Here is a 13,941-nt window from a genome sequence, read left to right on the forward strand (position 1 = left end):
TAAAAAGTTATACCATCACAACATGAAAAAATAAAAACACTTAAAACTTCATTAAAAAAAAAATTTATTTCATAAAAAAACCAAAAATTTATGTTCTTGGTAGGATCAGTAGGATCCCATACGATCCTACACGATCTTAAGTACGATCTTACCATTTTTATGATCCTAGTGCGATCCTAAACGTTTTGGTGAGATGGGATCGTAAAATCGTGCGATTCTACGATTCAGATTACGATTTTGACAACCATGAGCCTTAGGGTATAACCTTATTCAATATCTTTTTATTAGATGTAAATGTTGACAAATTCATCATTGGATTGCATAGTCTTCTAATATCCTCAATACTTGCGAAAATTCTAGAAAATTAAAGATTAATAACTTTGTCATTAATTAATAAATTTTTTAACTTACAAGTTTGTGTAACTTAAAATTATGTATAAAATATAAACTTATATATCGTATAATAAATGGAATCTGATTGACATTTGACATGTGTATTAAGAGTATAAATAACATATAATTCAATAGTTAAATTTTCAAAACATATAATAATATTTATTTATTACCTAAGATTATATTATTAAATTATAACAAATTTTATACCTAAACTTAGTCCGAAATAGATTCCTCAATTTTATTTGGTTTATATTTAAACTTTTAAATTTTATTTTTTAATTGCAGCTATATTTGTAAACTTATTATTGCTAGTTTAAAAAAGAAAAAAAAGAAGTCCGTACACAAAATGTGGGACCCAAAATTTCAAATTCCAACCAGGAAAAAAAAAAAGAAAGGCATGGTCACATCCGAGATTCCACCCCAATTGAAAAAAACAAAAAAGGACGCAAATGAGAGAGAGAGAGAGAGAGAGAGAGAGAGAGGAGACAAAATTCAAAGCACCAATAGTAAATTAGAGGCCGCTCGCATTGGTTTTGGAGGGAGCCACTAGTCACTACTTAGCTACGGCTGCTGCTGCCTGCCTGCCTGCCTTCACTGTCCCAAGCAGCATTTCCTTGGCCGGCATGTGACTCTTCTGATCTTCACTACTTTCTTATACTCCCTCACACTCTCGCTCTCTACAGTTCCAATGTCCGCCGCCTCTAGCTCCACCACCAGGTCCCAGAGATCCACCTCCTCCATCTCCCCCTTCCGCTCCCGGAAATCCCCGGCGCCACCGCCTCCTTATACTAAGCCCACCGCAGCACGACCCGTCGCTCCCTCCACCTCGTCTCGGCCGCCTTCCAAGCTCTCGGTTTCTCCGGCGACCTTGGCTAGTAATCCAAACCCGAGTCCGAGCCCGCCCACTCCCACACTCGAACGCCCCATCGATGTAAACAAGTCCAAGGAGAATGTCACCGTTACAGTCAGGTTTCGACCCCTCAGGTAGTTTACATTACATTACTGCAACCTTTTTTTTTTTTTACTTTTCTCTTGATTGGTCTGTTACCGAGTTGCTAGGTGACAGCCAGGGAGCTTAGTTTTGTAAATTTTTGGTTCTGAACAGTGCTAGGGAGATTAACAAAGGGGACGAGATAGCTTGGTACGCAGACGGGGATTATACAGTGCGGAACGAGTACAATTCATCCATTACTTATGGTTATGGTCAGTACCATAAATAACCATTTATTATTTCTCTCTCTGTCACTTTGTCTCTCTAATTAATGTCTAAGTTTGAAAAGTGTTAATAGGCACAAACACATTTTGGTAATTAAATTTGGGGTTATAGGTTTAGTCTTGAAATTTGAAAAGTTCAATTTAGTCCTCAAAATATTATTAAGGCACCAAATTAGTCTTTTGGTAGCTTTACTGTTATAATTCTTGCTTATGTGGCAAAATTCAACAAAATCACACGACCCTTTGTTATTAGGGTATGTGCATTTGCATCCACTCCTGCAAAACACCCACGTCTACTTTGCATACTTTTCAAAATACTCCATATAAGGTTACAGTGTTAGTTACTAACTTTGTGCCTTTACAAATTTTTTAGGACTAAAATAGAACCTGACCCAAAGTTCAGTGACCAATCGCGCAGACACATATATGTATGTATGTATGTTGCATTGCACTTGTTCCTGCCTTTTGAATGTTGGAACTACGTGTCTGTTTCCAAGTTATATGCTGCTTTGGTTACAAAAAATGGGGATTTTACAATCCGTTCATATTATCATAGGTTACATGGTTCTTCTTCTACTGTTTTTCCTTGGAAAGACATTTGGAAGGTTGAGGCATCCCGTCGTGTCTCTTTCTTTGTCTGGACAGCTGCTTGGGATAGGATCCTCACAGGAGATAACTTGCGGTTTAGAGGTTTTGACTTTGTCGACTGGTGCATTATGTGTCGTTGATGTGGTGAGACAGTAGATCATTTGTTGTTACATTATGGAAAGGCTCATCGGCTGGGGTGTTTTGTCTTTAGGATTTTTGGGATTTCTTGAGTTCCCTCATGTACGGTGTCAGATTTTCTTTTTAGTTGGTGGAATTGGTTGGGGAAGCATTCTTCTTACATCTGGAACTTAGTTCCATTGTGTTTGATGTGGTGCATTTGGAAGGAACGCAATCGGCGGACGTTTGAGGATTTGGATAGATTCGAGGACCAATTGCTTGCTCTCTTTTATGGTTCCCTTTTTGATTGGGCTAGGGCTTGGAGGCTCACATCTAGTGACTCTCTTCCTCTTTTCCTCAGCTCTCTTTCTTTGTAATTTATGTCTTTTATGTTTTTGCTTTCCCTTCCTTTTTGTTCTTCTGATTTGCTGATGCTAATTTGCATCTAGCAGTTTTATTGAATATAATTTTTATTACCTATCAAAAATAAAAAAAGAGAAGAAGAAGAGTGTATTATTTGGTAAATGCCATATTTCTAAGAAAACTTGTTTTGTAAGGTTTGCTATATATTGCTTGCTTACTTTAAAAGTGCTTAGAGTTAGTTAGTGGTTTCTGTATTCATTTTTTGGAAATTTATTTTCTGCGTGCTGCAGATAGGGTGTTTGGTCCAGCAACAACAACACGCCATGTTTACGATGTTGCTGCTCAGCAAGTTGTTGGTGGTGTAATGCAAGGGATTAATGGTAAGTACTTGATGTCATCGAATTTAAAAGAATGTACTGTGAAGTCTGTTATGCATGTCTTTGGAAAGTTATCATTACCTGGAATGGGATACATATAGAACTACAGCTTCTATATGTTAAATTTGCACAGCATTAGATTTTCTGCGTGTTTTTTTTTTTTTTTTTGCTGCTAGATATCAGAGTTGTTTCTACTTTGAGCTAGTGGTTGGCAGGACCCATATATTTAATATCGGACGTTTCTGCAGAAATAGGATCAATTATCATTGTTGGGGAACTAAATTTTGGTCCCATTGTTGCCTAACTTCCTTAGAAAGAGTTATGATTTTTAGCCAATGCTGTATTGTAGGTTGGGTTATATTGAATCACAGTAACATTTTGTTTCATATTTTAAGAAGTAAATGAGTTTACTTTGAAAATTTTGTATATTTCATGATGTACTTGGTGGTTGGCTGATAATTGTGCTCTTTTTACACAGGTACAGTGTTTGCCTATGGTGTTACTAGTAGTGGCAAGACTCACACTATGCATGTAAGTTATTGAGTGTCTCTCATCTGTTGTGTCTGGTCCCAACATGTTCATTGGCCTGTTTTCGTGAGCTTCATGAGAGCCAGATGTTTCTTGATTGTATGTCCTGCAAACTATGGTTGCCCTTAGATTGACATATTGATATCCACTCACGTATGAAGTCAGTGTTTCCATGTTTTGCGTAGCTTGCTTAGTTGGACAACCGTTTTCCTCCAAACTAACCCTTTACTTTCCATCAAATCCTTATTTATTAAAAAAAAGAAGAGAATTTCCATCAAATTCTATATTGCCCTAAGTATCAAGCATGATCCATTGGTGATTGCAAGAAATTTGATAAAGTACACTTGACAAAGGTAAAATTAAAAAGTTTCTTTGATAAATTAATTAGTATTGTCTGACTACAATCATTTAGGTAGCACTACAGGTTATTCTTCCTCAAGAGTTTTCAAGATGCACCCTTACTTTAGTGCTACTAAATATTCCCTCAATATTAAGCAAAGATCATGATCTTGAAAACTATTAATAAAAGTAGAAATGAGTTCCTTTGATCTTTGTGATAGGAATTTTGTTCTTTGTACATATCCTTCTTCCAATTTTGTTTAGGCATATGTGCCTAGATGATTTTTTTTGATAGGTAATCAGAAAACTTTTATAAATGATAGAAAAAAGAGGAATACAATGAGTTCATGATGATGAACAACTAGAAAAAACAAAAAAGGAACAAACAACACAACAAACAGAGGGAAGTCAGGAAACTAAACTAAGGGAGGACAAAAACACAGAGAGAGATGAGCAATTAGTAAAACCCTAACACTGAGACCAGTTCAAAAGGCTACGATGACATAAAAGCTTTAACTCATCCAACATCTTCTCTTTGTCCTCAAAGGATCGACAATTTCGTTCCAACCACACAACCCACATTAAGCACCTCGGAACCAAGTTCCAAATGTCCGAGTTATGCTTCCCAAGCCACTAATGCCAACAAGATAACAAGCCCGCCACCAATCCTGGCATAACCCAAAGAATACCAAAGGCCTCAAGCATAAAAGTCCATAGGGAATGGGTAACAGGACAATGAAGAAGAAGGTGGTTAACCGACTCTCCATCACAGCAACACATACAACACCTATTAGCCAAGGGGCGACCCTTAAGCATAAGATTATCCAAGGTGAGGGTCCGACCATGAGCAGCGGTCCACAGAAAGAAAGCCACGCGCTTAGGAATCTTTGGTTTCTAAACACCCTTCCAAGGAAACAAAGAAGTCGAAGCATCCCGAATCGCATGGTAGTAAGACCGAGTGTCAAACTTACCATCCCCTTTAGGCCGCTAGAAAAGAGTATCTCTCCTATTACCTCGAGGAATACGAGTTTGGATAAGCTGAAGTAGAGAAAAAGAAGCAGCCAACTCCCAATCTTCAAAAGCTCTATAAAACCTTAAATTCCATACTCTAATAGTACCCCCTTCTGGATTCCACAAAACTTCGGAGATACAAGCATCCTTAACCGCTGAACACACATAGAGCTCAGGATAGAGATCTTTAAGAGTATTGTCACCAAGATCATTCAAATGTAATTTAAAGTTTTACTATTTCTTAGTGCTTGCAAGTATAAAGTACAAACTTGTACATTTCTTTTTGTATTTAGGGGGAGCAAAAGTCACCTGGAATTATTCCATTGGCAGTGAAGGATGTCTTCGGAATTATACAAGAGGTAATGCATTAGTTTGTAGTAAGGTTAATATGAAATGATATTATCTATTTGCTTCTTTAAAAAACCCTGATCATTATATTTCAGACACCTGGACGTGAGTTTCTTCTCCGAGTATCGTATCTCGAAATTTACAATGAGGTCAGCCTTAACTCCCATTTAATAAGAATTTTGTGACTTTTTAAATGTTCTTATAGCTATGTTTGTAAAGATTCTTCATTGAAAGAGATTCAAGTGCTGTAGAGCCTTCAAAGTTGAGGATTTGAATTGATAAATGAAAGAAGAAGTCAAACATTTTTATGACATTTTATCTGTCATGTTGAAGATGCTGTTCATTCTTCTTAGGGAATATGGCACAAGGAATTATGTTCCTTTATTTATATCATGGGTAATTGAGCCTTAATCAATCAATAGTTGGTAATCATATGCCATTGATAATCTCTAAAAGTGTATTTTTAAGGTTAGTCAATTGAACCTAACACATTGACTCAAGACAAAACCAAAATGCATGTAACAACAAAATTGAAGGTACATAAAAGATATATAACCTGGGAATCGGCACTTTAGGTTGGCTGGAGTCACCACAAAACTATTGGAAAAATTCCTTGAGAATTGTTATTAATCAATCTAACTGTGGAACAAAATTTAACCCTCTGTTCCTTGAACAGATTACCAAGCTTATTATCCTAGTAGGAATAGAAAATAACTTTACTACCCTAGTAGGAAAAGATTTGAACTCCTAAATCAAGTGGGAGAAGAAAACAACCAATTACACAAATAAATCCCAAACATTAAGTGTTTGGCTTAGGTCTTTAGGACAAATTAATAGTAAGCTCCATCCATAAGGCTACAAGTTGGGCTGTCATCTTTTTATGTCTATACTTATAGGATTCCATAATTGGGATCCTATATCTTGTGTCTGCACAAACTCCCCTATGGTAGGAAGAACTTGACCATGTCAAGTGTGACTCTTGGTAGCCTAAGAAGAACGTACATGGCAAAATGGGTTGTGTTTTCTTGTTGGACATGAACATGCCTTAGAGATGGCTGCTTACATGTTTGTGGAGTGTTAAAAAAAACATAACTTTGATTTAATAATTGGGACATGACATGGACATGTCTTAGACATGATCATGATGCAGTTGACAAAAAAAGAAAAAAAATTGATTGACTAAAAGCTTCAAGCATGTTTATCTCTCTCATTTAGTCCATATTTCTCGTGCACTTTAGTGCTCTCTCTCTCTCTCTCCCCTTTGTTTTGCATTGGCACCATTACCTGACCCATCAACCACTCTTAGCCATAGATCTGCTTTCTCTTTGTTAGATCGTACCAACTCCCTTGTGGTTGGAAGTAGGGTGTTCATTAGCCAGTGCGAGGTGGGTTATTGGCCTTTTTTTTTTCCCCTGAACCATAGTGGTTGGTTTCCCCCCTCACCGGCACTGTTGAAGACTGCTTGAGGTCGGTTCTTCGGCAACATTGGTGGCAGTTTTCATTGGATCGGAAGTCAGTTGCACTGGCTTCTGCCACGAGAGAGAGAGAGAGAGAGAGAGAGAGAGAGAGAGAGAGAGAGAGAGAGAGATTTGAAAATCTAAAAGTTCTAAACCCAGAAATCTAAGATCTAAATCCACATATTGAAGATCTTAACCCAAAATCCAAGATCTAATTTCCCTTCTGGATCTCATGTTTGTTGTCATTCTTTTTGTCGCCATTATTTTGGTTTGGTATTAGATTGCTTATAATATTCTAATGTACTGCAATTTTTGTTGGTTTAGATGAGTTTTAGGAGTGGCCCGGCTACCTCAAATTAGTGAGAAATATTGTTTTCGTTTATGTTTTACTTTTTTCTTGGATCGGTATGGGTGGATTTTGTAGTTTTTTTATTGAATCGAAGCTGTTTCAGTTGGTGGTTGAGGAAGGAGGGAATTTTTTCTCCCTTAAGATTTTTGAATGGGGTAAGTATTTCATGCAATCAGTTTTTATGGGTAAGAATGGAGCACGTTGGTTAATGCATAGCTTGGAACACACTGTGATTGGGGTTAACCCCAAACACTTTTTCACGCTTAGGGAAGGAGACACTGCTTACATGTTGCAACAAGGTTCTAACTCGTTTGGCCAATATTTATCAGTGACAGAGCTCAAATTAGGCAAGATGAGATCTATCATTATTCTTTCAGGCAAGGTACAACAAGGTTGGAGGGCCTTTGGGATTGAATTATGGAGAATATTGGAACCTTCTCACTATGTGTTTGGTGGTCCAAAATTTTTACCGTACAAGCCTAAGCAGTTTTCAGAGATTCACCCTTCTTGGTCCTTTGTTGAAACGGAAAAGCTCCTGCGTAGGTAAGGAAGCATTCACAGCAGCCCTCCATCAGAGAGAAGGAGAAGAATCAAGTAGTGGAGAACACAGTGGAGCCTTCGAGAGACAAATCTTGTACACAGGTGGTGGCTTTTAAAGTTCCGGCCAAAAACGCATCTCGATAGTCGTGGGTGGTGTGGAGGGGAGAGACCGTGGTATTAGTGGGGCAACTAAGATTAAGGAAAAAATTCCGGAATAAAATAAATTCAGATTTCCTTTGAATAATTTGAATTTGAAAGACGTTGATTCTAGAAGGGAGTGAAAAATTAGGAGGTCACGCTGGTTAGGGAAAGGTTTGATTGTGGAAGTAAATGAGTTTGGAAAGAGGCGGGTAGCTTGGCATCGTTATAAGTGTGATAAGCAAGTTGTTAATTGGGTAGCATGTGGGGCCAAATCTGCTCAGAATGTTATTAAGGGAACGGACCATTGGCCTTCAGAAGCCCATGCACCTCGGTTGGGTAATTATAAGAGTTACTCAGGCCCATTTTTGACAAGCCCAAGTAACTTTGAGGCAGACGACTGTTCCAGGCATACCCAAAACAAACTTAGCCCAGTTCTTACAGGCCCAACTGTTGCTGAAGGGGATAAGTTGTCATGTTCCTCTGGCCCGAGCTCAAAGATGAGTGATATGAGCTTTACCTTGTGAGCACTATGATTGCACCTCTGCCACCAAGGAGGATGGCGATGGTTCCAATGGTCTCCTTGGGCACGAATTCTTCCTTACCAGTGCTAGAAGTCCCAGGCGAGAGTGGTTATGGTGATCAATTGAGTCTGAGTTGGCCTACCCAGTCACCCACCATGTTGATCTTGACAGCGGAAGTGGCCCAGGCTTCCTTCGAGCTGAGATTGATATCCTTAGAGCCAATATCTACTTTTTTCGAGCCGGCGGAGGCGATGGTGCAGTCTCCTAGGGACTCGATGGAGAATTTGGTGGTGAATTTGATGCAGGGTATTTCAAGCAACTATATGCCTATATCCTAATCCACTTGTAACTAATTAGTTAGTTAGTTAGAAGATTTCTTAAGCATTAGCCTATAGGATTTAGGCACTTGTCAACCATCTAGAGGCTGCCAATGCCAAACTAGTATAAGTAGGAGAATGTAAGCTCTTTGTAAATCAGTTTTGGTAATTGCATGAATTATTAGCCTTTGTGTGCTATTTAGAACAAAGTGTCCTTGCAGAGGTACTTATTCACCTATCAATTTGTTCTAACTCAGCCATTTCATTGTTTCTAAACCATAGGCAAACAACCCATCACATCCTCTGCATCAAATTGGTATCAGGGCAAGAAGCAAGCTGTTCTTGTAGTAGAGGAAGATGATATTGTAGCCAATGGACCAAGGTGTAGAAGGGTTCAAAATGGCTTAGAAGCTGAAGTGGATTTGTTGAGGAGTCAATTACAAGCCTTGATTGAACAATTGAGAAGAGATAGGAAGCAACAACAACACAATCAGCATGATATTGTTGGAAGTGCAACTTCAAATGGGGGGGATTATGAGCAGTTCTTTGTTCATATTCCTAAGCAAAAACTAGAGTGGCATAACCGCAATCTTGTGATGGTTCAACCAAAGATGCCAAACCAAAATTGGGAATCAAAATTTGAGATTGGATTCCCTGAATTTGATGGCGGCTTGGATTATGAGGAGTTTGTGGATTGACTTAGCCAAGTTGAAGAGATCTTTGCTTGTTATGATATTCTAGTTTCCAAGAAAGTTAAATTGGCAGCAACTAATTTGAGAGGCAAGCAAAATCTTGGTGGGAGTAGTTGAAGATTCAAAGATTAAGGAAAGGAAAAACCAAGATTCATTCTTGGGAGAAGATGAAACAAAAGCTTAGAGAGCGATTCTTGGCTTACAACAACAGCCACACCCTTCATAGCAAAGTGCAAATCTAAGATGTCCATTTCCTCCAAAACGGCTTGACTGTTTCAGAAGCTTTCAATAGGGCAGTGCCGATTGAGAATCATCAAGTCAATGGGGCACAGTCAGTTCCTTTCAGTTCTAAAATCAGTGCTCGAAGTGGTGATACTGGTGATGCAGCATCCAACTTCACCAAGAAGGTTGAAAATGGATCAAATGCTGCTAAATCAAGTAAGGCTTCCAAGGTACCAGCCAAGAACCAACCTGTTTTGTCAAAGGGTGAAGCCTTGGTTGTTGAATACATAGAAGATTAAGACTTTCTGGTTAAAGAGTTAGAAGACATTGGACATCTTGTTTCTAAAAGCTCCATTGAAGAACAGAATGGTGAGGGAGGACAAGAATTGACTAAATGCATAATAAGTATGGTAGAATCTGTGCATGGTCAGTATGTGGAAGAATGAGCAAATGCTGTTGTTAAGGAAGCAAATGACTCTCCATTAGCAACAAGGGTTATGCAAGTTCTAAAACAAGAATTGGAGGATGATAGACAGCATAAAGTTTATGCTCTTTGTGAGGAGGTAGCCATGAATGGGTTCCATCTTTTACATAGATGTGAAAAATCATATGAAGCTATCGTGGGCAGAAGGTGCAACACACACAGCATGTACAAGTTAGTGCATCCACACTCCTTGCAACCAAAGAAAGGGAAGGCAAGCCCCAAGCCAATGGTTAAGATGAAGAAGGTTAAGTCACCAGTGAAGAATAAAGCCTAGTAGTGTCAAAATATGCATGATTGATCATTAGCAAGGCAAAAACACTGAATGTTCAATTTGGTGTAAATGTTTTACAATTGAAAAGTCAACCAAACTTGAGAACAAGTTTGCTTTCAAGAAAGGGAGTCCTCTTAATGCAGACGCATCTACATTGGTGTTTCATTTGTGTGGGACTTGGCTGTGCGGAAGCAGCAGCCATTGGTGTGCAGCAACAAAAGCAAACTCATCATACAAGGCAATTGTGTCATCCTATAAATACAAATCTTGTGGCAACCAAGAGCACTTGAGGTCAAGTGCTTCTTAAGAGGGAGAGTCCTAATGCAGGGCATTTCAAGCAACTATATGCATATATCCTAATCCCCTTGTAACTAATTAGTTACTTAGTTAGTTAGAAGATTTCTTAAGCATTAGCCTATAGTATTTAGACACTTGTCAACCATTTAGAGGCTGCCAATGCCAAACAACTAGTATAAGTAGGAGAATGTAAGCTCTTTGTAAATCAGTTTTGGTAATTGAATGAATTGTTAGCCTTTGTGTGCTATTTGGAACTAAGTGTTATTACAGAGGTACTTATCCACCTATCAATTTGTTCTAAGTAACTCAGCCCTTTCATTATTTCTAAACCATAGACAAATAGCCCATCACATCCCTTGCATCAGAATTCATCATCTCCGGTGGCGACGAAGGATGAGGATGAGGAATCTGTGGGTTCGGAGGTAATGGCTACGGTTCATTAGTCTTCTAATTTTAAGGGGGTACATCACTCTTGTCCCACTATTAGGGATTGGTTGGAGATTTGGATAAATCATGGGGTAACTCCAACAAGTGGATGCTACAATTGCATGATGGTCGGCAAATAGTGCTTCCTTTGTCTCTATATCGATCTCCAGAGAGTGTGTCGGATTGCTCAGTCATGGAGGTAGAAGCCGTAACAGGTAATGATTCTGTTATCAATGAAGGTTAGATGGTTAGCTGGGCAGATGATTGTGATGGATTAGTAGATTCTTTGTCTATTGTTACTGGGCCAGAGGAAGAGATGTGGGAATTTGATGAGAGGTCGATGACTTGGGAGAGAAGTGGCAAGCCTCTAGTTGTGGTACCTTTGGCCACCGAAGTTCCCTTGGAGTTGGAGTATAGTTCTGGGAGGGGGTTTAGGTGTAAGGAGAATGTTGATAACAATCAATTATCATAATGGGTAACCAATCGGATTAAGGCTTTTAGAAAATCAGTGGGAACTTCTTTGGAAGGTTTTGGGGAGCAAATTACAGGATTGTTGTTAGCTATAGAGGCCAGGAAAAAGAATAAACAACATCATGTAGTAGGTGATCAAATGAAGCCGGCCAAGTTGGGGCAGAAAGGTCAGCAGGGGTTGAAAAATTTATTGACCTCTATGAATGTTGAGTATGGTTCAACTTAATTAAGGAATGCAAGTAAGGAGCGGGCTATTGTGGTTCATCAATGAATTTGAAGATTATTTCTTGGAATGTTAGAGGGTTGAATGAGCGGGATAAAAGACTTTAGGTTCGAAATTTGTTAGGAAATGGGGGACAGATGTTGTTTGTCTTCAAGAAACTAAAATGGAGTTGATAACTAGAGCTGTGATTCGCAGTTTGTGGGGTGGTCAACATGTTGATTGGTCTTATTTAGGCTCTTGTGGAGCTTCTGGAGGGGTGCTAATGATGTGGGATACATGGGTTGTGAATAAAGTGGAGGAGGTAGTGGGGCGATTTTCGGTTTCTTGTAAATTTACAAGTGTGTCAGATCAGTTTGTTTGGGTGTTTATTGGTGTTTATGGTCCTAATTCATTGAGAGACAGAAGGTTCTTATGGGAGGAATTATTTGGATTGAGCAGTTGGTGGAATGTTCCATGGTGTGTGGGTGGTGATCTTAATGTAATAAGGCTTCCTTCCAAACGCTCTGGTTCTATTTCTTTTACTGCTGCTATGCGGGAGTTATCCAATTTTATTTTTGAGCAAGGCCTCATTGATATTCCGCTACAAGGGGGATCTTTCACTTGGTCAAATTCTTGTGAAGTTGCTTTGAAGGCTAGGCTGGATAGATTTTTGTTTTCTGCAGATTGGGAGGATAAGTTTCCAACTATTTCTCAACGACGCATATCTAGGTTGTTATCTGATCACTTCCCGATTGTCCTTGAGGGTGGTTCCTTTCAGAGAGGTAGGAGGCTGTTTAGATTTGAGAATATGTGGCTTAAGGATAAGGGTTTCGTGGAGAGGCTGCGATCTTGGTGGGAATCTTATAATGTCCTAGGAGCTCTGAGTTTTGTTTTGGCCAATAAACTAAAACTCTTGAAAAATGACTGAAAAGATGGAATGTGGAGGTTTTTGGAAATGTTGAAGACCGGGTGAGAAAATTGTGGAAAGATCTTAGTGATCTAGAGATGACTGAGGAAAGTCAAGTTCTATTGGAGGAGGAAAAGCTGGAATTGGAAAGAGTTCGAGGTGAGTTAGAAAAAGTTACTCTGATGGATGAAATCTATTGGAGGCAAAAGTCTAGAGTCCTTTGTATTAGAGAAGGCGATAGGAATACTAAATTCTTTCATCGTATAGCTAACTCTTGCAGGAGATTTAACTCCATTGATAGGCTTATGGTGGATGGAGAATTGTCTTCAGATTTGGAGGCTATAGCAGATTGTATTTCTTGTTTTTATAGGCAGGTATATGTTGAAAATGTGGCTCATAGACCTATATTAGATGATGTGGAGTTATCTTTTATCTTGGAGGAAGATGCCCTTTGGCTAGATAGGCCATTTGATGAGGAAGAGGTGTTTGGGGTGATTAGTGATTTTAAGGGTAATAAGGCTCCTGGCCCGGGTGGTTTTCCTATGGCATTCTTTCAGTCTTGCTGGTGTATTTTGAAGACAGAAATTATGGCAGTGTTTCAAATCTTTCATACTCACGCTGTGTTTGAGAAGAGCCTTAAGGCTTCTTTCCTTGCCCTTATTCCCAAAAAGGTGGATGCTGTAGAGGTTAAGGATTTTCGGCTTATTAGCTTGGTGGGATCTACAAGATTATTTCTAAGGTGTTGGCCAATTGGCTTTGAAGGGTGGCTCATGGGCTCATTTCAGATTCTCAGAATGCATTTGTGAAAGGTAGACAAATATTGGACTCCTTTTTAATTGCTTCAGAATGTATTGATAGTAGATTGAAGACAGGTATTTTTGGTGTGTTGTGTAAGTTGGATGTGGAGAAGGCGTATGACCATGTGAGTTGGAGTTTTTTAATGTATATGCTTCAGCGCTGTGGGTTTTCAAAGAAATGGAGAAAATGGATAATGTGTTGCATCTCAATTGTTAAATTCTCCATTTTTCTCAATGGTAGTCCTGATTTCTTTGGCAGCTCTACAGGGATTTGGCAAGGGGACCCCTATCTCCGTTGCTTTTTGATATTGTTATGGAGGCTTTGAGTCGTATGTTGGATGTGGCTGCTACTACTAGACAGTTCTCTAGCTTCTTTGTAGGTAATACAGCTGGTAACTCGGTGATGGCGTCTCATCTTTTATTTGCTGATGACACTCCTATTTTTTGTGATGTTGATCCTACCCAAATAACTAGTTTGAGGGCAATTCTGGCTAGATTTGAGGAGGTCTTAGGCTTAAGGATTAACTTGGGGAAATCTGAGTTGGTTCCTATTGGTGTGGTGCAC

The 13,941-nt window shown here is 39.0% G+C and overlaps 1 protein-coding gene across 2 annotated transcripts in view; it reads left to right on the forward strand.

Annotated features, from left to right (window-relative positions):
- Window positions 1-818: 818 nt before the first annotated feature.
- The window catches only part of LOC142618630 (kinesin-like protein KIN-7C, mitochondrial), a 51,907-nt gene continuing 38,784 nt past the window's right edge, over window positions 819-13,941 (forward strand). For both annotated transcript variants that reach the window (XM_075791577.1, XM_075791578.1), the window contains exons 1-6: window positions 819-1,380; window positions 1,502-1,599; window positions 2,970-3,059; window positions 3,535-3,587; window positions 5,228-5,293; window positions 5,378-5,431. In XM_075791577.1, the coding sequence (XP_075647692.1) occupies window positions 1,085-1,380; window positions 1,502-1,599; window positions 2,970-3,059; window positions 3,535-3,587; window positions 5,228-5,293; window positions 5,378-5,431 (657 nt within the window). In that variant the 5' untranslated portion in view covers window positions 819-1,084. The remainder of the gene's footprint in view (window positions 1,381-1,501; window positions 1,600-2,969; window positions 3,060-3,534; window positions 3,588-5,227; window positions 5,294-5,377; window positions 5,432-13,941) is intronic.

The sequence above is a fragment of the Castanea sativa genome, chromosome 12 (assembly GCF_040712315.1).
Source record: "Castanea sativa cultivar Marrone di Chiusa Pesio chromosome 12, ASM4071231v1".
Taxonomy (NCBI): Eukaryota; Viridiplantae; Streptophyta; class Magnoliopsida; order Fagales; family Fagaceae; genus Castanea; species Castanea sativa.